At 28.4% G+C, this 27,107-nt stretch overlaps 3 protein-coding genes and 1 long non-coding RNA gene across 5 annotated transcripts; 2 read left to right on the forward strand and 2 right to left on the reverse strand.

The window, feature by feature from the left end:
- Positions 1 to 9,628: 9,628 nt before the first annotated feature.
- LOC127251010 (CASP-like protein 5A2) lies at positions 9,629 to 12,957 on the forward strand. The gene is made up of 3 exons (XM_051274535.1): positions 9,629 to 10,010; positions 11,471 to 11,603; positions 12,442 to 12,957. The coding sequence occupies exons 1-3, from the start codon at positions 9,808 to 9,810 to the stop codon at positions 12,631 to 12,633; spliced, it is 528 nt and encodes a 175-aa protein (XP_051130492.1). The 5' UTR covers positions 9,629 to 9,807; the 3' UTR covers positions 12,634 to 12,957.
- Positions 12,958 to 13,280: 323 nt separating this feature from the next.
- LOC127251011 (uncharacterized) lies at positions 13,281 to 14,936 on the reverse strand. Its single transcript, XM_051274536.1, has 5 exons — positions 14,807 to 14,936; positions 14,523 to 14,712; positions 14,309 to 14,420; positions 13,626 to 13,697; positions 13,281 to 13,497 (listed from the first exon to the last, which is right to left on the reverse strand). Exons 2-5 carry the CDS (start codon positions 14,648 to 14,650, stop codon positions 13,411 to 13,413), a joined length of 399 nt encoding a protein of 132 aa, XP_051130493.1. The 5' UTR covers positions 14,651 to 14,712; positions 14,807 to 14,936; the 3' UTR covers positions 13,281 to 13,410.
- LOC127251013 (uncharacterized) lies at positions 14,881 to 19,760 on the forward strand. Of its 2 annotated transcripts, XR_007838826.1 has the most exons (6): positions 14,881 to 15,008; positions 15,501 to 15,614; positions 16,167 to 16,360; positions 16,432 to 16,739; positions 18,806 to 18,879; positions 19,012 to 19,760. It is a non-coding gene; the product is annotated as an uncharacterized LOC127251013 (long non-coding RNA). The 2 variants fall into 2 exon arrangements; XR_007838825.1 differs by lacking the exons at positions 14,881 to 15,008; positions 15,501 to 15,614 and having other exon boundaries at positions 16,220 to 16,360; positions 16,436 to 16,739; positions 19,012 to 19,756.
- LOC127251012 (protein SMALL AUXIN UP-REGULATED RNA 12-like) lies at positions 16,354 to 18,854 on the reverse strand. The gene is made up of 2 exons (XM_051274537.1): positions 18,724 to 18,854; positions 16,354 to 16,790 (listed from the first exon to the last, which is right to left on the reverse strand). The coding sequence occupies exons 1-2, from the start codon at positions 18,746 to 18,748 to the stop codon at positions 16,426 to 16,428; spliced, it is 390 nt and encodes a 129-aa protein (XP_051130494.1). The 5' UTR covers positions 18,749 to 18,854; the 3' UTR covers positions 16,354 to 16,425.
- Positions 19,761 to 27,107: the final 7,347 nt, after the last annotated feature.

Genomic DNA, 27,107 nt, shown 5'->3' on the forward strand with positions numbered 1-27,107 from the left:
AGAGAGAGTATGTAATAGTATTGCTCTTCTAGTAGATCCTGAGCAGGGCCAATAAAACACTGCTACATAACAGTGCATTTTAATACTTCTTTCGTCCCGCAATGGATGAACTTTTTTATTAGGGATACAAATTTTTAGGTAATGTAAATTAGTAAATTATTAATAATAAAATATAATATTAGTTTATTATTTTTTATATGAATAATATTATTGGTATTTTAAAAAATTTTAAGATTATATTTCGAAAAAATATATGCAATATAAATATCATTTTGTAGATAATAAAATTTTGTATAATATATTTATCATTACCATAAATTAGTTTTATAAAAAATGAGGAATTTTAAATATAGATAAAAAATTATGTTAATTGAGGAGAGAGATAGAAATAAAGGAGTTTTGAGTTGGTCATATACTAAGATATTAAAAGTTTAATTAAATTGATTTATATTTGTTAAGTATGTTTAAGATTGATAAAGTTACCAAAAATAGAAAACGATCATCTTTTATGGGACATATTAAAAAAGAAAATGAGTTATCTGTTAGGGGTCTGAGGAAATACTAATTTATATATATATTTTTTCCTTAAAATTGTTTATTTACCGCCATTATTAAATGGTATTGTCATTAATTATTACTTGTAACTTAATAGTGTGTGGTACTTTTATTTTCTAACATTCTCTGCTAAACATATATTAACACACAAAAACATACATTTACATACTATTAAATATATATATTTTTTATTTTTAAAATATCAAATACTTTCAAAATATACAATTTTTGGATAATTTAAAAATAATACTTCATCCGTCCCAAAAGAGGTGGAGCGGTGGAGTGAACACGAGAATTAATAAATAATAATATTTAATTAAAAGTAGGATATAAATATCTAAAATATCCTTACTTTTTTAATAATTTTAAAAAGTGAGTTAAAGTAATAATTATGGATAGTTTTGAAAAAGTAAAAATAATTTTGATGTAAGTAGAGACCGCGATTACTATATAAGAAAACATGAAATTATTTTGGGATGAATGAAAATACAAAAACAATACAACTCTTTTGAGACAAAATAAATATAATTCAATCAATTCAATTTAGTGGAAATTTTTAAAAAATAAATTCCATTAAAAAGTTAATATATATTTTTTATATTTTTAATCATAATTTATATCAAAAATATTTTTAATATAAAAGCACTACTTTAGAATACATGTACACATAAAAATTAATTGCATAATACTTTTTATTGTATTCAAAACACTAAAACTTTTAAATTAAATAATATAGTGTTCAAACAATGTAAAAAACTAAAAAAAAGAAATAATAATAAAATGTTTCATTACAAAACATACAAATCAAATAATGCCAATTAAATATTTGAAATAAAATCAAGGATCTTATGTTACATACAAAAGACATGGATTGAGATCCATAATTTTCTCCTAAAAAGAATTGTGTACTTGGATTTCATTGAAAATCATTGCATGCTAGTATACTTTGACTTTTTTTTAAAAAAAAAATAGCATTTTTTTTTTATATAACAACAATAAACATTAAAATACTTTAATAACAAATAAATATAATATAACGTAAAAAAATTGTATAACATATAATTTAACTTACTTGATGTGACAATCTTTCATTTTGTTTAACTCTTGTCATTTCAATGACGTTTATGAATATTGACCATGGTTTCTCTCTTTTTCATAGTTTGTGGATCACATACAAGAACTTAAATTTCATTGGGAGACAAATCATTGCAAATATTTGCATTATTTGAATCCATACTTCCCAAGCAAGCTCGTAGTTTTCATTTTATGTTCTTCATACCCTCAAATATAACCAATCTTGCTTGTACATTGGTTTTGACTAATGAAAAGTAAGAATATATAACTTTTTCATTGTTGTATTGACAAAATGACAACTCAATAAGCAAACTACTATTATTATTTTGAGTTGCATTGTCACTTGGTGTAGAGAATATTGCACTTTTGGCATATTTGGTCAATCTCTTCAAAATATATTTTTCGGGTATTATAATTTGTCTAGTATTTGTAAATACCGACAAAATATATCTGTATAATATACATGTAGTTTCAAACTTATGAAAAGTGCACCAAACTTCACCTGTATTGCTTTAAAGTTGCACGATGTAGTTCTTCGAACTACCATTAAGAGACATGATCTTAAAAATCCTCAAGTTACCATCCAAATATTGAGGTGATTCTATACATCCAATAGATAATACTTCTCTCAATTCTGCATCAAACAACTTGAAACTTTTATATGTGTATACCATGGCAGCTTACTTAAGTATTGGGTTATGACGATTAAAAAATGGGGGTTGTTCAGGACGTGGTTCAATGTCATTTATCTTCTCTTTTGCTTGTCAACAACTTAAGACCTTTTCATAACTTTGAACACATGTAGCAGTTTTGAAGTACTATTTCCAATTTCAGCCTTCAAAGTTGTATTAGAACATTCACTGCGAGATGTACCCATAAGCCCAACACTAAACACCTCAGGGCTAAAAGCAAACGACTATCTTTGTCTTAAATTATACATCTTATTAAACCAATTCTTTTCATTAATTCCGTAATCAACCACCATATTTTTCCATGTTGCCTCAAATTCTTCTTCAAATTCACTAAAATTCATGCACTTTCTCCATAATATTTTAAACTTTAAGTCGGAGTTCAACATTTTAAAATATGATGGAGCATTTTGATTAATATGTCATTGACACACTCTATGATGAGCAAGGGGAAACTTGTTGTCGACTGCATTCATGATTGCTTGACTCTGATCCGTAAACACAACCCTCGGTTGTTTGTTCCCCATAGACTCAAGAAACAAACCAAAAAGCCATTCACATGATCTTTGACTCTCATCAGTTAAAAATGCAAACTCAAATATGACATTTTCATTGTGATTGTTGATTCCGATGAATGGAGCGTACATAAGTCTATACTTATTAGTTTTGTATGTTGTGTCGAATGAAATGACATCACCAAAGCAAGCATAATATATTAATCATGTGGAGCCTCTGAAAAATAAATTTACCTTCGTAATATCATTTTCATCCACCTTCATGTTCCAATTAAAAAGTAGTTATAAAGTGACTTTTTTTTCTAAAGTACTGTACCAATCCAATTGCATCACCTCCATAAATCTTTTGTTTATTTCTTCTTCTCTTTAACAACTTCATCAAATGCATCTCTTTGAATGAATTTCAAATTGGTCTCTCATTGTGGCATTGTTTTCATCAATTTATATGCTTTAGCAAGCTGTATATCGGCATTCAACAATGCATTGTATACTGTTCTATGTTCATAACTCAATCCATGGTGAGATTACACTAAATATGCTTCATCGAGGCTATACAATTTATGGTTGTGTTCACGGTAAAAAACTGTGATCTTTCAAATTTGATCCTTACCCCGATAAATTTTTAATTTGACACTACATACACATCGAAAGCTGTTCTTTTTGTAGTTTGATGCTTTTTCTATTGAAGATTTGTCGTCATTTTCACCTTCGCAAGAACAATTGTACCATTTTCCTATTAAAAATCTTGGCTTCTTTTTGCTATACACAGTCTTTCATTTTTTGACCCCAAAATTATTTGCACGAGCATATTCCAAGTATAACGTATACGCAATAGCTTTATCTGTTACACTTTGATCAGGAGAGAGTCTATTTTCCATCTCTACAATTGACATTAAATTTGTCTAATTCATTTCAACTCGTACTTCATTCTCGTCGTGCAATTCTGCTTCATCTGGTGGAATATTTAAATTTAAATCAATTTTTATTGGTGCCTATAGAAAAAATATTATTATTATTATTTATAATATTTTTATGATATTAAACTACATCATTTGACTTAAAAAAAGAGAAAAAATCACTACCAGGAAATTTTGCTAAAATTACGGTAAAAAAAATCACGATTTTAGTACGAATTAGTGATTTTTTTAGTGGAAAGTCATGGAAAAATATACGAAATCATTTGCGTGAAATTTCACTAGTGACTTCTTCTAAATTTGTGACATTTATGTGACAATAAGTTGTATAATAATACTATGCCACCTTCGTGACTTTATATAGCAACAGAAGTTGCAATAAAATTCCGTGACTTTTGTAAAATGGTGACATTTATGTGAGATAAATTACAAAATAATATTATTACACTTCTTTGACTTTATATCAACGGAAGTTGAAACACAAGTCAATACAACTCCCACACCATTATTTTTTGAATTACCGTGACCTTATTAAAGACTTGTCACGCTAACTTAGCTATATATTTTTAAGTGTTTATTTTTATTTTATTATTATATTATAACTATATAAATATTATTTTTTATAAATTAATCATTTAAAAATATATACATACTTATTTAATATAGCATTATAGATGTTATAACAAAAATGTGATCTTGTCTATTTAATATAAAAAATTATTAAATTTATTTAACATATATTTTTTTTGTTACTTTAAATAGTTACGCATAGTAATAAAAAAGTTGTGGTTGCTTTCGTTACTTATGCCATGATTTTAAAAAGTCACACAAATTTACCATGACAATATTTGTAATAAATTAAAATGTTGTAAATATTTTTGTTATTAATGCCGCAACTTAAATTAGTCACGAAAAAATTTCATGACAATACTTGTGACGAAATAGTCAAAAGATACGTAATAAAAATATTTTGGATATTTTTGTAGTCGCTACTTTAAATAGTGACGGAAAGTTAATTGTAACTTTTTCTACAAATACTACCCTCGAAATAGTCAAAGCAAGAGGTTGTGGCATAAATTTGTTACGAAATTGTTCTCCGTGACTTTTAATTGTCGCCAATTAAAATTTGCGATAAATTTCTGCATCTATTAACTTTTTATTTTCTAGTAGTGAATCTAATAAAAAAAATTATAAAAAATTAGTAAATTAATTTTAAAAATTGTGTAAAATTTACCTAAATATAATATATATATTTTTTCACATGTTTAAATTATCTTTATACATAAAACTAATAAATAAATTTTTTCTAATAATAACAATAAAAATATTATAATTGTATAAAATCATGTGTAGTTACTAAATTTTTATTTTTTTCACATCACTTGAAATAGAAAGGAAAAAAAATGTCCGATTGAATTAGATAAATTAATTGTTATTTTTTATGAAAAAAAATTAAATCAAATATAAAGTATTTAAAAATAACCTAAGTGTGCATATATTTCTTCTCATACATTTAAAATAAAAAAATATTATTGTCCCGTAAGGAATGACCAGGTGGTGTAGAAGTTGAACTTGTGACTATGAGATCTGTCATATATGGATCGCCTAGTGTGACTTTCTCGTCGAACCTGGTTTGCAGGATATTAGAATTCCACGTCATACAAAATATTATTAATTGTTTTACATAAGTTGAAACAATATATATATATATGTCTAATTAAAATAAATAAATAAACTGCTTTTTTTTTAATGAAAAATTAATTTTATATAAATAAAAATAGAAAATAGAAATTGTCTAATAATAAAAAAAATATTGCTATAATTATATAAAATCAGTTACTATTAATTTTTTTCACTAGTTGAGTTAAAAAGAAAAATATATCAAATTGAAATAAATAAGTAATATGATTTTTAATGAAAAATTATTATATCAAATAAAAAAGTGTAAAAATTACATAAATATTATATATATGTATATATATTCTCATAAGTTTAAAGTATTTTGATACAATAAAATATATTATAATAAAAAAAATAATTATCCTGTACACCTAAACATAAAATAAAATATATAATATTATAACTATATAAAATCAATAAATCGTGTATAATAATTTTTTTAAAAAAATATAAATTATATATATAAAATAAAAAGGAACAAAAGTAAAAAAAAATAAAAGAGAATAAAAAATTACAAAATTTTTAATATGAATTCATGTTTGCCTGGTATTTATCATGTGTATTACTTCATTCATTCAAATTTGTCCATGTTATTTGTCCATATCAAAATTTTATTAGTCTTATAGATCAAAATATATATATATATATTTTTTTTTAAAAAAATGGAAACTTTTACCTTTATAAAAAATAAATAAGTTGTATTGCTAACTATTGATTTTAAAAAATACGGTTAAATGCTTCTTTCCACTTCAAATTTATCTTATAAAAATCGAAAGGCACTTTCACGTGGCACTGCCTTGTTGGTCATGTGTCTACTAAACTTAGCGGACTGCGTAAAAATCGGCCTTTCTACTATACTTATGTTTTACTCGATATTATTAGAGTTTGTTTATTTATTTATTTTGTTTAAAATAACAAATTTAATTTATTTTAAATATCAGATAATCCAGCGTGTTTCTTGTTCTGTAGGTATTTGAACGAGAATAATTTTAATTGAAACTGAACGAATTTTTAGGTTTTGTAATAACCTCAATATGTATACGCACGCTTGGGTGCATATCGAACTGGTTTGAATTATAGTTCTAAAATTTGTCTTTTAACCTAACTAGCTAACAATCTATTTTAGGGTGTGTTTGCTTGGGGTTTGGATTTTGAATTGGGATTTGAATAGTAAAAATTTTGAATTTGAATAGTTGTATGATGTAATATAAATAGGTGTTGATGTGATGTTTTGAATGTAAGATTGAATTTTATTATAATATAAAAAATGAAAAATATGTGTTTGATTTGATTTTTTTGGGGGAAAAATTGGATGAATAGTATAAATCCAATCAAATCCCCCACACAAACACACCCCTGTGTTTTTCATTTGTGTTTGAGTGATAATGTTTTGACGTGCTAACGCAAATGAGACATCGTTAGCATATTTGTGGACCAAATTAGATGTTGAAAAATTGATTAATTATTTAATCGATGAAATTTAATTTTAAATTAAATTTATAATTTTCGGAACCCATTATTCGGTGAGTTAAAATGCATGTGAGTTGTATGGTAGTTATTGATAGTATGGTTAGTTATATAAATGCCGTAAGCCACAAGCGCACGTGCCACCTGTCCGGACCAGATAATTACATGCATATATGATAAATAATTATTTGAAATTCAAATAAATATATTTATGACCGAAATTAAATTTGGTGTTTATGACCAGAATTAAATTGGTGTTTATGACCGGAATTAAAGTTGGTGTTTATGACTGGCGGTTACCGGCCATTACACATCGACGGTTTCGACTCGGAATTAAACACTCCTAAGGTTGGAGTGCATATATAAGGCTCTTTCACCATTCCAACACCACACCAAGAGGAGTTCTTCCTCTCTAATCCTCTCCACCTCATTCAATTTCCGGCGAGTTTTCCGGGAAGCTCCGGAATCTATACTTGCCTAACTTCTCGACATAGCTTAAGTCTCTTTATTTTAGTTCGCCGGAGCTCCGAAATATTGGGGTGTCACCTAATTCGGAGACGAACGTCGTTTTAGCTTTGGGAACGTTACGCCACGAATCGGAGGCACTACCGGGGCATATTCGTTTTTTTAGGGAAAGAGGTTCCACCTCGACTCGACGTGATTATCGAATTTATTTCGATAAAGTTATTGTGATTATCAAATTTATTTTGATAAATTGATTACCGAATTTATTTCGATAAAATTACTGTGATTATCAAATTTATTTTGATAAATTAATTATCGAATTTATTTCGATAAAATTATTAAATTCGATAAAATTATTGTGATTATAAAAATTATTTTGATAAATTGATTATCGAATTTATTTCGATAAAATTGTTTTGATTTTCAAAATTATTTTGATAAATTGATTATCAAATTTATTTCGATAAAAAAAATTGTTGAATTTATTTCGATAAAAAATTGTTGAATTTATTTCGATAAAAATTGTTGTGAATATCAAAATTATTTTGATAAATTGATTTCGATATTTTGATTATCGAATTTATTTCGATAAATTATTATTGATTATTGAATTTATTTCAATAAGATTGTCGTGATTATCGAATTTATTTCGATTGATTATTGAATTAATTCTGATAAATTATTTTGATATCGAATTTTATATTTCGATAATTATTTGATATTCTCGTGGTATAAAAATTTTCCAACATTAGAAGCATTATATATGACAAATTCGTTTACTATACAACTTTATTTGAAGCAACAACTCTACACTTTTCGTACGAAGGAACATACTTCTATTATAAATCATCTTTACGGTTTCGAAAAGATTGTTATGTTCTTGAAAATGTCAACATTGATGATGAAAATCAGACATTGATTTGGTTAAGTTTTTATCTAATTTGTTTGAACACTTTTTTGATACAATATTATATGTTCGTGACACTAATTTTTTGGAGAATATAAAAATATAGTTTAATTAAAAAAAGATGAAGCAAAATGTATCTCAAAAATCTTACTGATGATCAAGTTGATGGTTTGGTTGGTCGAAGTGAAAAACATTTGAAGAATGACTCAAGAAGAATTAATGTCATTACTGCAAAGAAGAATATTACTGAAAAGTCTTTTGAGAAGAATATTACTAACTCCTCAAATACTAATGGTTTTGTTAGATTTGCCGATGAGAATCTGGATAATGTAAAAGATTTTGCAGTATAAAACGGATCACTTTGTGACAGTTGGGTACATAATTCATATTGATCATATGTGTCCTTATAGAGATTGGTTTTCTTTGTACTAGATCAGGTGAATGTGGAGTTGTATTGATGGAGAATGATGCATTCTATAAGGTGGTTGAAATAACATTGACTAATATTCGACATGTTCCGGAGTTGAAGAAAAATCTTATTTCCTTGGGTACTTTTGATTCAATTGGTTGTCGGTACGGATATGCTGATGAAGTTCTATGAATTTCTAAAGGTAGTACAAATAAATGAAAAATGACAAAAATACTAGTATTTTATAATACAAATATAATGACATTTGTATAAAAATTTATACTAAAGATATTTTTAATGTTAATACAATGACGCAAAAGGTAAATTAAACTTATTAAGTGGACGGAGGAAGTAACCTTTTTTTATAAAATACTCCATCCGTCCCAAACACCCAATAACATTTCCTTTTTGCTATATTCCAAATAACTTGCAATATTTTTAGGAAATAATTAATTATACTTAATTTATATCTCACACTTTATCCAATCACATCATCCTAATAAAATAATAAAATATACACTTCTATTTTCATCACTATCTCCTAATTTCTAAATTATTCTACTTAATACTCTCCACATAAATCGTGCCCAACTTAAATGTAGCACCTTGTTTGGGATGGGGGAATATTAAATCAAATGTTATTTAAAGAAAAATTTCAAATATACATAACAAATCCACAAATATATATATATATATATATATTTAAATCAAATTGGGCTACAAGTCCTTAAAAAGTGTATATAATTTGGCCCAACGACAATAACAATGATTTCTTAAAATTAAAACCAACAAGTCCTTAAAAAGTTTATATAATTTGGCCCAATAGATTGGCATCAATAAAAATAAAAATCGCGTTTCTTTTTATTCTATTAATTTCTAAAATCGTCAAAACCCAAACACGCTTTTCATTGCAAGAACTAAACAGTGGGCAAATAAAAGGGGAAACCCTCTGCAACAATGGCGTTGCCTCCACGTCAGTTTGTCTAAAAAAAACTTTACTCTCAGCAACAAAATTCTTTAAAATTCGAGTCGAATTTGTTCTCACGGCATTAGCTGAAAGCAGTCTCTGAACTGTGCTGAGTCATAGCATTGTTTGGATGAATTTATTTTAAGAGAAAAAAAAAAATTCCAAATGAGCGGTCCGGCGGTGCATCCGGTGGAGGTTCCGCCGCAGACCACCGAGGCGGCGCCGCCGACGGTAAGAATGAAGGATGTTCCTGGAATGGCCGGAACCGTCGGCGCACTCTGCCTCAGATTATGTCAAGTTGTTTTTGCAGTTGTTTCCCTTTGTGTTATGGCCACAACCTCAGATTTCCCTTCCGTCACAGCATTTAGGTAAATACATTATATTCTGCTGTTTGATTTTATCTAATGTTAGTTTAGAATTGGGGTTAGGGTTTCTTAATTTTGAAATATTTAGTAATATTCTGTTATAAATGTGCCTTTTCTTTTTGCATCTATATTCCAATTTCATAATTAACATTTGAAGCAGTGTTAGAAAGTTTGTTTGGTTTTGGTTTAAGTTTTATTTTTGTTATTTGATTTTTGTTTTGAATATTAATTTGATTTAATATTTTAGTGACAATTAAAGACTGAATAGGACTCCACCCCTCTTGGCAATAGATATAGATTTGTGTTTTTGAGCAGAGATTAAGAAATATAGATGGTGGTATTTTTGTGTGTAAAGATATTTTTGCCATTTTATTTTAATTTTTAATTTGATTCAATATTATTGATGTAAATATGTGTAAGTTTAAAAGTATTTATAATGGTAAAATTTACTAGTGTGTTTGTTTGGTGATTTGGATTTTGGTTTGAGATTTTGAATAATAAAAATTTTAAATTGAAATAATTGTATGATGTGATATATATAGGTGTTATTGATATTTGAAATGTAAAATTGATTTTTAGTGTAATTTTATAAAATGAATATTAGGGGTTTTATTTGATTTTTTTGTTGGAAAAAATTTGATGAACAATAAAAATTGGGTGAAGTTTATACAAGAGAACACACCAAAATTTGAAATATTATGGGTTTGTTGTTTTGATTTCAAAATGGGGTTTCGATTTTACATTTGTTTTAAATAGTATTTTGATGCAATTTTTTTTGTTAGAATGGATACTGTATTTTTATTGCGATATGTGCTAATGGTGATTTTAGTTTGAAATGCAAACCAAACACACCCATATTTGTATTTGAATGGATGAGAATGACAAAATATATATAGTGTTTTATTGAAAATTGTTTTGGCTGAACAGCAGTTCTTGAATACACAATCTCAACAGGGGAATTCAAATATATTCATTAAAAATAAATAAATAATCAGAAAGCAGTGTTGTATTTAAGGTTGTCGTTCGAAATTGAGTTTAGATAGGTTATTGATTTGAATTTTTTTGTTTAAATAGTATTTTGATGTGATGTTGTGAAAGATAAATTACTCTTATTGGAATTATGGAGGGTGAACAATGTTGATTTTAGTTTGAAATCACAAAAAAACAAAGCCTAAGTTGGCGGTGGTTTTTATTTTTATTATTAAAAGTTGACTGTTTTTCAAAGGAACATCTATATGATTTTTAAATGATTTTGGAAAATGCAATTTTCTCTGTGTATAATTTTTTACATAATTGTTTTTATTTTTTCTCTTGCCGATTTATGAGTTTAAAATATGCTAAGTTTCTCTTGAGCTACGTCACTTGCATAGCCATATTATGCAATTATGTGCCATTCACCGAGAAAGAAAAGTACATGAAGATTTTACGTAGTTTGTGACAATTTCTTCTGTATTGACAATTAGGTACCTTGTTGCTGCCGTCGGTTTACAAAGTTTATGGAGCATGTTGTTGGCTCTTGCAGATGTGTATGCACTTCTAGTAAAACGAAGGTTCCGAAATAGTGGTGCTGTCAGTTTGTTTGCTGTTGGTGATGGAGTAAGAACAATTTTCTTGTTTTATTTCTAAATTTATTTGTTTTTTCTATTTTCCGGATCATAGTACTTCTAATTTGTTTTCTGTTTTCTATATTCACAATTTTAGTAGTTCTATAACTTCATAGATGAATCGGATATGAATCACTATAATTATATGCTTTTTTTATTATTTCATAATTATTAGGAGAGCCGGAAGTTATTAATTATTATTATATTATTATTATGTGTTCTCTTTTTATTGAGAAAAATGAAAGATGGATGTCTTTTTTTGCAATGTTCTATACATTATGTTTGTTTATCATTTGTATGCAATGTTTTTTTAATTTATTGTTGGAAACTAATACTAAGTTATAGGATTTTAACATCCCAAATAATCTTGTCTGTTTGTTTCTCCATTTGTAATGTTTTATATATTTTAAATGGTTTGAATGCTGATTAGAGATTAATTAGTGCCGAGCCGATAACACAAAAAATATAAACTGGCATCATACAACATGTGTTTTGTAGATTGTTATGTGTTGACATACCTTTGTGCTAAGATTAATCATAATGCACTGTGTGGATTATTGTCATGTATTGTCAGTTTATATGTTGCAATTTTATTATATTAACATGTATTTTGTGTTGTCAATTTATATTTTATGTGCTATCAGTACCATAACCGACATTGTTCTTAAATGTTCTTGGCAACAATTACAAAATTGTGGTTACTGTTGCATGATTGATATATATATGTACATTTTTCGATATGAGGATTCATTTATTAATTCTTTTGTAAGTTCCGATTTGTAGATTTGCATTTGTTGCTCTTCCATTCCTTGACATAGCATCACCTGCAGGTTACTTCGACTTTAACATTTGCTGCTGCTTGTGCCTCTGCTGGTATTACCGTCCTCATTGGAAACGATCTCAATAAATGCAACATGAACCACTGCTCTAGATTCATGTCGTCTACGGCCATGGCTTTTCTGAGCTGGTTCGCCGTATTGCCGTCCTTTTTGCTGAATTTTTGGACTCTAGCTTCCCGGTAGCGCAAAATGCATTCGTCTGTGATCAATATATTATCAACTAGATTTCGTTTCTTGTACTTTCTGGGGTTCCTTTTATCTTTCTCCAAGTTGTCTAAATTCCACGCGCCGAATTCTGTTGTTAAGGCATTCTGTCACTTCATCGACAGATTATGGAAAACTATCTTCATTGGCGATGTTCGTCCAAGTAGGTAGCTTTTGTGGTTATGTATTGGAACATATCACATTTCTCAAAAGTAGAAATTTTGGTACTAAGTTTTGTTATGGACTGATCTAATTTCATATTAGTATGACATTGGTCGTTTTGGGTTAAATCTGTACAAATTTTACTTTTGGACAATCCCAAATGGCCTTTTTAGAATTAAATGCTCATCAATCATCTTACCACACCAACTTGACTACTATTTCCTAATGTGTAAGATCTTTACCGAGACTAACTCGACCACTCATGTTGATATAGTCAAATCAACATGGCATGGCGTATCAGCATATGTTATAAACATATATTATATATGTATTATATGTGTTAGAATATGTATAGTAAATACTATTTTATCTATATTATATATGTATTTTATATGCTGATTTTTCCGGATCAACATGGAATTTGTACCCCTAGACTACTATTTTACGGGCATTTGTGTAAGATCTTTACCTAAGACACATTCTTGTAAGAAAAGGGTATGAATGTACAAGTAAATGTTTTGATCCACATTTGTGATTTAGCAACAAAGAAACCAAAGAGAAACCTTGCAAGAGTATATGATCTTTAACAACCATCTACATATTCACCTTGCTGCATTTCAGTTTCTCCGATTCGAGTTCTTGCTTCAGAGACTCGACCCTTTCGAGCAAATCCATGTTCTCCTGTTACCGAATGCCGAGCATCTCACAATTTAGAGGAATCTCCCGAACTCCAAATTCGAAACAGCAAAAGAAGCGAACAAGAATTTGAAGTGAAGCGAAAAGTTTTACTAAAGGAACCGAAACCGAACCTTCTGCAGCATCTTGATCTTCTTGTTCAGATCCGTAGAAACCAACGCTGCCCCGCGAGGAAACTTCTCAATCTACATGAATGAAATCAAGAAATCGATGAAGACATTACAAGAAGTTTGAGAAACTCAAACAACACAATCCATCTAAACAAAAATAGCTGCCCCGGAAATTCCATATCAAACGACATAGATCAAAGCTCTTGCTGCCCCATGGCATATTCCAATGTTCATCGTAAAATGCAGAGCAATCAGCAGAATGCGAAGAAGATTGCCAAAGAAGCCGGACAATCGACTAGTTATTTCGATTGCTTGTTGGAAAATGCAGAGCAATCAGCAGAATGCGAAGAAGATTGCCAAAGAAGCCGGAGAATCGACAAATTTTTTGATTGCTCATCGGAAAATGCAGAGCAATCAGCATATTTTGGCAAGGAGGTATTCAATCACCATTGTTAAGAACACTCTAGTCTCTAAATCTACTGTCAGTATTCATTTCTTTTCAGCAAAAGCTATTGAACATCATATAACCTAAGTGATGAAGCTACTGTAAGTCCAAGGAAGTCAGCCATGGCAGAACTTGAACAAAGCTTAGAATTCAAAATGCAGAAGTTTGAATCGCATTTAATTACTTCAGAGAAGCTGCCATGGATTTTGATTTGTTAGTTGCTGAAGATTAGGGCACTTACTTCCTCAAGTTTCCTCAAGCACTCCGCTGACTTATCCGCCTCCGAATCGTATCTCCTTCTCCACTCCGCAGATTCGTCCATGGCTTCTCTGTTAGCCAGATCGAATTCTCTCCTGCAACCAGCAACAACAAATTGAGTTCCCGAAGAAATTTCAATGGAGTCGAGCTCACGGAGAGAGGAAAAATGGAGGAATTTGAGAAAATGTAAAGCGAACCGCAGTAGCTCGGCGTCGTTAGCAGAGAGGCGATAATCAATCGTCCATATCCGGAAGTGAAGAGCGATTCCCATGAGCATAACGATCCCTAGCGCTATCAGTACCTTCCGCCTCGTCGTTCTCCCCATCGGAATCCTCAATTCGCCGCTCAATTTTGCTCCGTAGTCGCAATTGACAGTCCCTAGGGTTTCTGCGCGATAATATATAGAAGTGCAGAGAGAAATGAGAAAATAAATCGAAAAGAAATTAGAATATATATTAATGATGTCAGTTTTGCAGCCAACAGTTGCCGAAATCTTCCGCCATAGATAGACAGCCTGATGACGACGATGACCTCAATCTCAAGCAATGGTAGCCTTTCCAAACCCTAATTAGCCGCCGCCGCCGCCGCCACGAGCCGCCGTGATCCTCCGACACTCGGCCCCACGGCGCCGCCGCGAAAATTCTCTCGTCTCCTTGGTGAATTCTCCGACGCCTCCATTACAGGTGAATTCCATGAATTCTCAGTAGTGATGATGTTATCTTGCTCTGAATTTAGATGCAAATATCAATGCCTTAATTTCTGCCAGAATTCAGTAACTCAGTTCATGATTCTGTGATGCTTCCCTTAATTATGATCAAGATCAATGGCATTCTGTCCTTAGCCATTTTGTAGACATTGTTGAAGCTGATCAAGAAAACAGAACAGCTGTATTTTTGGTTTGAAATGCAAACAAAACACACATTTTCCATGTTCATATTGCCTTGATGATTCAGAGTTGCTTTGTGATCCTCTGAATATGATTATCATTTGTTAGTATACTTAGGAGGATAGCTTGATTTTAACTTCCCCCTATTCTAAACTCGGGCGCCATTAATGACAGGTCGGATTAACTTACGGCGTGCAGGCTGAAACGTGTTTATTTTTCTACATGTTTTGTATTTTTTAAAAATATATATGCACCAGGTATCGACGTATTTTTTATCTTCAAAATGCAGCAGCGACAGCAGTTTGAAGTTGAGATTGGTTTGTCGAAGCTGAATTCGTTCATAACTCTATCATGATGCTTAAATGGTAGTGAAAAAATGTGGTTTCTTGGAGATGCTGAATGAGTATGTTCATCCAACTTGACTTCTTCGTTCATATGTATTTTAGGGGCCGTGTGTTCTGTTATTACATTCATGCTTTTTTTCGACTTGTATCGCTCAAAATATGCAGAATCTTTCTATTTTTTATAGAGGATTAGATCGAGTAACCGGGGGATTTGTAGTTGACCGATATTGCACACCATTACTTAGCTATTGCAATTATATTTCGATCTATGTATGTAGTTCCTTTTCTTGATTACTTCTTAAAATTCTCTGCACTTTCTAAGAACATTCTTTTACGGAATAAATTCTTATAGAACGTAATAGCCAGAAAACTATGCTAGGTAACTTCTAATTTGTGGGTTGTCGAATGTGACTTTTTACACATGAACCTAGTTATTTTCTAAATGGTTCGTGGTTTCCCAAGTAGTGTGATGATCGAAAACCAAAGTTTCAAAATTGATAACTTCAGGCTGCACCGTGGTAGAGGGAAATGTAGTTTTTGGATATTACATTTTCGATTCAAGAATTGATCAGTTTCTACTCCTTTGCTTTCTAACAAGAATTAAGCTGTAGGTACTTACAACTCAACCACTGTTCAATTCACTTCAACAAATCTGAAAAACAGGGGAACAGTGTCAACATCCCGATACCCTCCATTGGAATATGCACGATCATGGCCTGAAGTTTCTTGGCTATGGGGCAATGGACAGGATCAAAGAATCAAGTTCACCCGACAGCTTTGAATCTTCGAGTGGCTTCATCACCAGGTGAAATACTGTGTCAATTCGACAAATTTCTTCAATCCTGTTTAGTCATGGCTAAGGCTGAGATGTCATAGGCAGACGGCTAGCCGGCGATCAGGTGGGGATTTGGCGCACTGTACGACACTGAGGAAGATGTTCTCGTCGCAGGGGATACAGAGTCTTGTATTGGCATTGAAGTCATAGACATCCCGAGCTTGATCAAGCAGTGCCTGGAAGAGCGGGTGCTTCAGCAAGCTTACTTTGATCACGAACCTCTTCCGACACTCTCCAACATATACTACCAAGTGACCCTTTGGGACATCGCTCGGGACAATCTTCTCCTCGTGCTTAGATGACAACGGCCACAGCGACCATTTACAGCACACGGCGCAGGTAGCACAAGGTATGATGAATCTTCTCCATTTTTTCATACACGCTTTAAGTTTCCTTCCTCCTGCAGAATTCATCTATGCCCTCTTAGTTTACGTCTATATATCTGTATCTATCTGTATATGTGTATCTATATATGCGTGTGTGCTGCACAATTAAGAAGACAACGGTACGGAAGAAAAGAATTGTAGACTGATAGAGGATTGATGTAGATGATGAGGATGCTTTAAATTTCAGGGAAAGCTTTATATATATATATATATATAAGAGTGAAAGAAGGCAATCTTTAGGAGCATTAAATGATTGGCATCAATAGTTACATATCTAAGAGGACAAAATTACTTCTAATCTACTCGAATTTATGCGCCATTCTCTCTCATGATTTAGAAATAATATAAACACTCTCTCTTGTATTTTAAAAAATTTTGCATAAAATTCATTGTTTAGAAAATTCTGTGCAATTTTTTGAAAACTAATGCTTTCTAAAACAAGAGGGAGTCTCGTACAATTTCTAAATTACGAAAGAAAATTGTGCACATTTTCCAAAATGATTTATAATAAGCAATTCTGACTATGTAAGAATTAAAAGATAGAAAGGATGATAGTGATTTGAAATAATGTGCACTTATTTTAGCCCAGGTTGCTCTGCTGTACCTTTCTCATCTTCATTTGGTATTTCAACTCCATACGACACTGTACGAACACACTGCACATTTTAGATTAATATCTCTCCTACACAAAATCATCTTTCTCTCTCTCTCTCTCCAATCTTGTGAAGTTTTCAAAGTCTGGTGCCCCACACTAGTTTGTGGAGAAAAATAGATAAGATATGCATGAGGAATGGGGGAGATAGGCTTCTAGGACAAAGTGCATTATCCACTATAACTCTCACCATTTTTTTTAGTTACTATAATAGAAAGCTAACATATACTCCACCAAAATAATGCTTGTATGATACAGAGCTAGAAAAAATAATATTTTAATAGAAAAGTAAAAGTTATATGAGATTATTTCAGAAAATTCACTAAGGAATGAGTTTAATTAATATTGTATGTGTGATGTAATGATAGTGATAAAATTATTATTACGTCTTAAAATAAGGTTAATATTTAAGTGAGAGCGGTTAGGATGCTGATTAGGGATGTGCTGATAGTACATGACTTAATTAATGCATAATGTGCTATATATATTGTTACCATGTATTGTTGGTTCATATTTATATGTACGTTGTGTTAACATACATTTTATGTTGAGATCAATCGTAGCATCTATTGTGTAGACTATTAAACATATGTTGTATTTATATTATATTAGCAGGTAATCCACCCGTTCTAACTTAATATATTCTTTTTATCATTTCTGTCATTTCGATTCAAAAGTATTTTTTATTTATTATTATAGTAAAATAAATTCATCCTTTTAATTTTTTCAAAAATATTCATTTATTTTGTATTTGTAAGAACAAAAATATAAATTTGACGGACATACTTAAATAAAAAATAAGCCTTAACTTTGATGGACAGGTGAAGTATTTTCCTTTTTTTTCTATGTGGAGTTTGACCAAGACAGCAATCATGGGGCTGTGATGGTTCTAGATTTGGGGGTTAGTGTGGTAAAGGGATAAAATTAAATATGCACCATAGTTAGAGGATCTTATTCAACTATATAGTGATTCTATTGTGGGCTTTTAGTGCAGTTCACTTTTCTTAAACCTTTAGTCACTTTCTTGTCATTTTTAAGAATGTCTTTTTTAACATTGCAAGTTATCAAGTTGGTTGATCAGTACAGGGAAGTAAAGTACTGGCCGTACATACACCCTGCCTCTTAACATTCTAGTAGATTGACAAAGTCACACTACACAAACTGTATTTAATTTCCTGGAAAAGAATCTGTCTAAATGCCAGAATACAAACACTAGGCAAAGATTAGAAAACAGACAACCTCAAGTTAGAATCTAAAATTATGCATTCAGACATTATGCCACTTTGTTTTATTACCTAAACCAATCTGTAGATTCTTCATTCTTGCATCTGATGTGATCTGATCATTTGTTCTTTTTCATCTGGGCTTTGTCCATAGCTCCAAATCAAGAACCATATTGGGAGGAATGGTAACAAAATTCTCCAATATTGTATGGTTGAAATTGCATGGAGGTAGGTTGGTTCTCCCCCATTCCCATTAAATTCCAGATCTGCATAAGTTGCCGGAAAGAACAGTTTTTTAATTTATTTTTTAAAATTTTGTTTGTCTGTTTATTTGATGTGATGTATCGTCCATCTGTGCAGAAACATAACTGGCAAAGCCAGCCAATGGATTCATGGTTCATCCCCCTCAGACGATGTTCATATATCTTCACCCTGTGGGAACCAATTAATCCCACCAAGTAACAAGGTACACTGTTACCAATACCCACATATATCTATTCTCTAGATTTAAATTTTTGGTGGGTAAGTTAGTAATCTCTTTAAAATAATACTTTTCTCCATACTTGAGCTAGTTGAAAATTTGACTGATTTTTGGATAGATGGTAAGATAATATATTTAAAGAACTCTCTGTGTGTAAATGTAGGAGCTAATTAGTATTATGAAATATATAGACTTGCACAAATTTTTTAGACGATTAGGGCAATTATGATTTTTAAGAAGTTGTTTGTTTATTCTTAAAATTTAGGATTAGTTGGGAGCTTGTACTTTTAGATTTGGAGCCATTGTTGTGGTTTTGAAAAAGAAATGTCTTGTTTATATAGCTATCACCATCATACATTGAGTATTTTTAGTAAAAGCATAATTGAATAATATTTAAATTAAAAAGATACTATGACGTTATTTGAGTTTGATCTTTGGTTTAAGTAGTGTTTTGATAGGATGTTTGTGAGAAAATTTATTTATTTAATATTGAAAACCGTATGGACTAAATAGTAAAAAATTGATTTAAAATGAAGTATTGATTTGAATTTATTTTGTTCGTGATATTTTGTGAGAAGAAATAATATATTTTTATTAAAAATTATAGCTAGTGTTGATTTTGATTTGAAATATCAATAGAATAAACCCTTATTTAGATGATTTAAGTAATATGATTAGTGAATATTTCAAAGATACATGTACAAAGCCTTTTTTTGATGTAATCAAAATTAGGTTCAATTAATTGCAACAAATCTCTTTATATTAGTAAGGCTATGTTTACATGATTATTTTTTTTAAAATAAAATTTAGGCACTATTCATCAACATTGATTTTTTAAAAATAATCTTACATCAAATATCTTATTTTTTCTCTTTAAGCATGGCATCTAATATCCAATTTTTATTATTTTAAAAATTTTTAAAACTCCAAAACGTCCATATAAATGGAGCCTAAATATTTATTCATATATTGTAATTAATATATCCATGAAATAGAAGTTTTGCTTAGATATTTTTTAAAAAGTAAGTACAAGATCCTTAATGCATTAGAAGAAATATGAAGCAAGAAACACTAAATATGTGTTTGTTTGACTAACAATGATTTAATTTTTACTATTCACAAATCATTTTTCCCAAACTTATCAAATTAAATATCTATTCTTTATTTAATATATTAACTAAAAAAATTAATTTTACATTAAAAATATTACAACAATTCTTATATATATTACATAAAAAAAAATTTTCAAATTCAAAATTTTACTATTCAAATCAAAGCCCGAAACAAACACACCATAATCATATTGAGTGATCTAACAAGGATACTTTTAAGAATAGATCAAATCCAAGAACCAAATATGGGATGTCTTAATTAAGGAAACCCTAAGGGAAGGTTCTTGTTTATTTCCATATTAAATTTTATTGATAGACATTGGTTGGGAGGGTGAAAGGCACATGAATGATGGACCCATTGGGGAAACATATATGTTTGTTGTGTGACACATTTATATTTATACACTTATTTCAATTTCTGCCCATTGCCCCTTATTATAGCTACATGCTTTTCTACTACAATACATACATATATACCTCAATCATTTGTGTTAATTTCTTTATGACCTACAACATAGATGTTCTAATTTCATGGCTCTTATTTGGTATGATAATATAATGATGTGTAATAATGGTATTATAGTAAATCGATCTTGATTAAAGATTAATAGTTAAATATTAATTTTATTTTTTTATTTTTACAAAAATTGGTAATAGTGTAAATTTAACATATAAATAAAAAAAGAAAAGTAAAAACAAGTTTGATGGACGGAAGCAGTATATTGAATATAGTGTAAAACATATTGAAAAACACAAGAAACAAATGTGTTCTTTAGGCTTTTTTTTTTGGGGGGGGGGGGGGTATGTTAGTATTTTTATTTTTGATGTTATCATTATGAAATAGTTGTGAGTATAAATATAAAGTATTTTATATAAAAAAAATGAACGTTAACAGGTGATTTTCATGATTTTACGGTTATAAGTCAATTTCCATACCATGAGATCATCTTTTAGGAGACCAAATATGTTAGCATTTTGATTTTTGATGTTATTGTAGAATAGTTGTGAATATAAATATAAAATATTTTATATAAAAAGTGAATGTTAAAAAGGTGATTTTCATAATTTTACAGTCACGAGTCAATTTCCACACTATCAGATCATTTTTTTACGAGACAAGATACTGAATATCTTATTAGGCTTATTAGGGGTAGATGTGTGTTAGAAATTTTGGAGAAAAAATAATGAAATTGTCTTGTTAATCATTAATACAAAATAGAATCGATAGACTCAATAGGATCAAATTTAGATATAAATATATTAAATCTAAAATTGAATATCTAAAATATATCGAGGTGATGCATGCGTTGATCAATGTGTGTGGGAATGTGAGTAAAATATCTATACATTATTGAAATGGGAGCATTGTATATTTTATATTTATTTATTTATTTATATATATACAATTCCCAAAGACAATGATTTGATTTGATATAATGATTGGTCTACTGGGGATTATTAAATTAATTATCACGTGCATTTCTGAGTGTTGTAAGCTGGCAGCAGGGCACCTGACCTGACCCTGACCCCGACCTACATATTAATTTAATTTAATTTAATTTAATCTAATTTTAATCTGGATAATATGTTTATATTGTTGCAAATTAGGGAGCAGCTTTTCTAATTAATTTAGCATCATAATATTAATTGCAATAATTAGTTATATGTGTTTTTGAACTATGGTTTAGTTTTAGTTCATAGTTATTCATTCTTGCCACAACCTTAGTTTATTTTATTGGTATTTAATTGTAATATTATTGTGATTAGATATGTTTTTTTTGGAGTTAGGTGAACACGAATACAGCGGGTAAAAATAGGTACGGTCTAAAAATTCGGTTCGGATTCAGCAAAAAAAAATCGTGCTTGAGTTTTAAAAAATAGAGCCGAATTTTTTCGAGCCGTATTTGGGCCCATTAAGATCCAACTATGATTGACCCGATCTAATTTATTAAAATTAATATTTAATACTCCCTCCGTCCACTCATAAAGTATACAATTATTTTTGACGCGGTGTTTAAGAAATAATAGTATTTTAATTATAGTGGGTAGTTAAAAGTGGTATAATGACATTTTTGCCCTTGTTTTTTAGTGTAAAAGTAATGATGTGATGTAAAGTAAGTGTATTTGTAAAAAAATAAGTTATTTAATAAAATGTTTACTTTGTAATTGGACGTCCCAAAATAGAAATATGTATACTTTCTAACTGAATAGAGGGAGTATAAAATATATTATATATTAACTAATGAAATAATAAGCAAAATTAAAACTAAGTTATTTGCATTTGGGACGATGTGAGTTTAATTCCCCACGGATTGTAAGGAGTAGGTTTTGATTTGATTTGACAGTATTGAGATAAAATAATACTCCCCTTCGTCTCAAAAAGAAGTATTCATTTACTTTTTGTACATAGTTTTAGAAATATTAGTATTATATTGAAATATAGTGGAAATAAAATAGAAATGACTAAAATAACTTTGTTAGTATGTGTGATACAAAGGTAATGACATTTGTGTAATATATCGTAAGTTGTAAGGGTATTTGTAATGTTAGGTAGATAGTACAGTTACTAAAAAAGAAAATGGATACTTTGTTATGAGACGGACTAAAATGAAAAAATGGATACTTTGTTATGGGACGGAGGGAGTATATTGTTGTTGTAGCGAGTCAAGTTGAACAAAAGTTTAAATGTTCATTTTAGTTCTTTAAGTTTTTGAGCTTATTCATAGTGTTCGAGCTAAACTCGTTAAAATTTTTATTATTTGAGTTTGTGTTTGTATTAGGTTCGATTAAATTCGTTTGTCTTATCTTTTTAATTCATATATAAATTAATGTGGAAATTTGAAATTATTTTATTTATTTATTTTAAATTGATATTTTATTTATTTATAAATTATAATTTTATATGTATATATAATATAATAAATATACTTCCTCTGTCCCATTGAAAGGTTGTTATTTTTTATTTTCGTCTGTTCCAAAACAAGTTTACCATTTCATAATTTAGTAATTGTACTACATACCTAACATAATAAATACCCTTTCAACTTACACTATATTACACAAATGTCATTACTTTTATATTACATAATACTAATAGGGGTATTTTTTTCTTTTTCACTACAACTCATTATAATACTAATATTAAAAAAATTATGTGCAAAAAGTAAATGATAACCTTGCACCGGGACGGAGGGAGTATTATTTTAATGAATATTTGAGAACAAAGTTTGAATTCGTTTATTAACACAACGAACCTGTTTATGTTGTTCAGCTCGACTCGTTAACGTTTGCAAACGAGCTTTAACCGAGTCTAGCGGAACCGAACCGAGTTCACGAATAACTCTACATGTATAGATTTAAGTTTGAAATAAAAAACAAACAAATTCATATATTTGATGTAGTGTAAATAAATAGCGAATTTGTTGTTTTGTACAAAAATAAAATTTTGTTTTAATATTTTAGATAACAATAAAAATATTTAATTGATATTTTAAAAAGAGATAAGCATAGCTTGAGTATGTCGGGTTGGCCCGCCTCGCCCCACTTATAAGGAGAAGTTTTACTTTTTAGGCCCGTTAAAATACGGATCTAAATGAGCCAACTTACTAAGTTGCGGGTTGAAAGTGGGTTAATCTGCAATAGGACGAATTAACCCATGAACTAAATAACTATAATTATAATTATATTATATATTTAATGTTTCAAATGAATCTATCTGTTTTGTTATTTTAATCTGTCCAAAACATTTAATCTATTTATTTTATGTTTAGTAATTATACTTACTATATAAATTTAAAATTTTTTTACCATTTATATATTATTACAAAAAGAATAAACATCATTATTTAATACTAATATTTATATTTTTAATAAGAAAATATATATATATATATATACATATGAGATTGATAAAATATTATATTTTGTAATTTTAAAATATTTTATATAAATTAAATAAAATAGTATACATTGTTTGTGATGTTACCCTTTTTTATAGTTGTTTTGGTGATGTTGTTTATTTTTATTTTTATTTTTTTCTGTTTATTTTTTTTTTATTGTCTTCTATTTTTTTCTAAAAAACATTGATTAAAGATTTATAAAAATAATACTTATTTATTGTTTAAATATTTTTTATTAACTATTTTTTTAAAAAATAATAAGTAATGATATTTAAAATTTTAAATCAATTTTATATATTATTTAAACTCTAAAACAAAATATATTTTTTAAATAAATATTTATCACTGTTAAAAAATATCGAAAATATCTCAACAATTAAAATTTTATTTTATTTTTTCAATTTTGTACGGAGAATTATTAGTAGATCAACAAACATACTTTCAGTTACTTGATCGGGTTGTCCGTTCCACGTAACTTGTCTTTTTTTTTTTTTTGAAAAATTGATTATACACTTTGATCTTATTTTAAATTTTAAAATTTTTATAATTTTAATTAAACTATATAATTATCTTAATCTTAATCTATAATTATATTTAATATATAATAATTATTTTTACTAATATATTTTTTAATTATTTACTAATTATATTTTACATAATTCTCGTATATTATGGACGATACTTTTCAATGTCCGAAGCCGAACGCGGTGTCCCAAGAACAAATCATTCCAAGCTCCCGGGACTTCCAATTCCCAAACAATCCACACCATCCATTTCACATGTCAACCGCGTAAATATACAAAATAAAACCTAGAAAAATAATATACTCCATCCGTCTCGCTGCAAGGTTGTCATTGATTTTTTGTATGTTGATATTTGAATATTAATTATTATATCAAGACGTAGTACAAATCGAAAAGAAAATATAAGAATATGTTTATTAGTCACTTATAATATCAATACAATAATATTTTTAGAGTAAATTATTCAAATATAAATATATTTTTAATTGTACTACAATGAAGTAAAAATCAAAGGACAATCTTGGAACGGGACGGAGGGAGTAGTTTATTTTGAAGTCTATCAATCAAATATTAAATAATGAATCCAAATATGCTTATATTAAATGGTAAGTTATTTTACAAACAATTAATCAATGTTAAAACATTACCCAACCATTCACATACATCTATTAATATTTAGAAATCTAAATCAGAATCATGAATTAATTAGATGATTTATTTATTTATTTATTTACATCTATTAATATTTAGAAATCTAAATCAAAATAATGAATTAATTAAATGATTTATTTATTTATTTATTAATATATACCATATATATTAATAACAATCACTACCAGAAAATTAGACTATAATTGCTGTAAAAATAGTCACGATTTTAATAAAAATTTGCGACAAATTTCCGCAATTATCAACCTTTTTTCTAGCAGTGAACGGTAATACTCTAATTAATAGATACCATAAATAATCATAACAATATAGACTATAATTATTAGATACCATAAATTACATACTTCTTTAGTTAATTTATATAAAAGTGTATACCTAAATAAATAAAATTTAAAAATATTGTTTCATCACAACCATAAATTTATCAAATTGCTTCGGAAATTAAACTGATTTCGAGACATTTTTGTTTTTTTTAATCTTTTAACTTCAGAATTTGCATAGAATAAAACTTATTACCATTTATATAGATTTGAATTATTCAAAATTATTTTAAATAGTTTTGAATCTTCCAAAGCCATATCCGAATTAATGATAAAGAAGAATGTGCGAACATATTAGTATTAGAAGTTTCAAGATTATTTGGCTCTGACATGATTCGTAAATAGTCTTCGAATTTTCGAAACCATATATAATGTGGCTATTTTTTTTTAGTATTTTGTAATTCTCTTAATTAAAATATTTTTATATTTGATATTTTTTAAATATTAATATACTTCATCCGTCTCTTAACAATTTTATCTATTTTTTCATTTTAATCCGTCCCATAATAAAGTATCAATTTTTTTTGTTTAATAATGATATTATATGCATAATATTACACATACCCTTCTAATTTACAATATATTGCATAAATATAATTATCTTTATATCATACAATACCAATAAAATTAATTTAGTCTTTTAAATTTTATTTTTATTACATCCCAATATAATATTAATATCTTTAAAACTCTCTCAAAAAACAAATGAATCGATAAATATAGGACTGAGGGAGTATTATTTTTGAAAAAAAATATAACAAATAAAAACATAATACTAGTACACAAAAATTAAACCATCATGTGTAAATTTTATAAGGTAGCAATTTTATGTGTAAGAATCAATAGATGATTATATACCTATAATGTCCATTTTTATTTTCGTCCGTTACATTTATTTTGTCACTTTATTTTTTGACATATATATATAATTATACATTTTAATCATATTTTAAAATTCATAATTTATATTTTTTTAATTTGAATTAAATAATTTAGTCATATTAATCTTAATATATAATTATTTTTACTAATGCATTATTAATACTCATCTTAAATTCCCGTCTTTACTGTAAAAGTGGACATATAAGTCAGGGAGTAATATATAACACTCCAAAAATTTATTGAATTTGTAGCATGAACATATGAAATTGGACAAAATGAAAATAATAATAATAATAATAATAATAATAATAATAATAATAATAATAATAATAAAAATTAAATGAATAGAGAATTATTGAACATCCAATCCAAGTCGAAATTAATAGGCAGGCATCAAAAGCATTAAAGTAATAGTAAATCATAAGGCAATTAAACATAGAATTATATATATATATATATATATTAGTTTATCTGAAACTTGTGCATCAAGAAAATAAAAATAATTTATGTTCAATGCATGTCAAAAACACATAAAATTTCAAGGTGTTACTTCAATAATTTCTGCATGA

The sequence above is a fragment of the Andrographis paniculata genome, unplaced genomic scaffold (genome assembly GCF_009805555.1).
Source record: "Andrographis paniculata isolate CXL003 unplaced genomic scaffold, ASM980555v1 Contig38END, whole genome shotgun sequence".
Lineage (NCBI taxonomy): Eukaryota > Viridiplantae > Streptophyta > Magnoliopsida > Lamiales > Acanthaceae > Andrographis > Andrographis paniculata.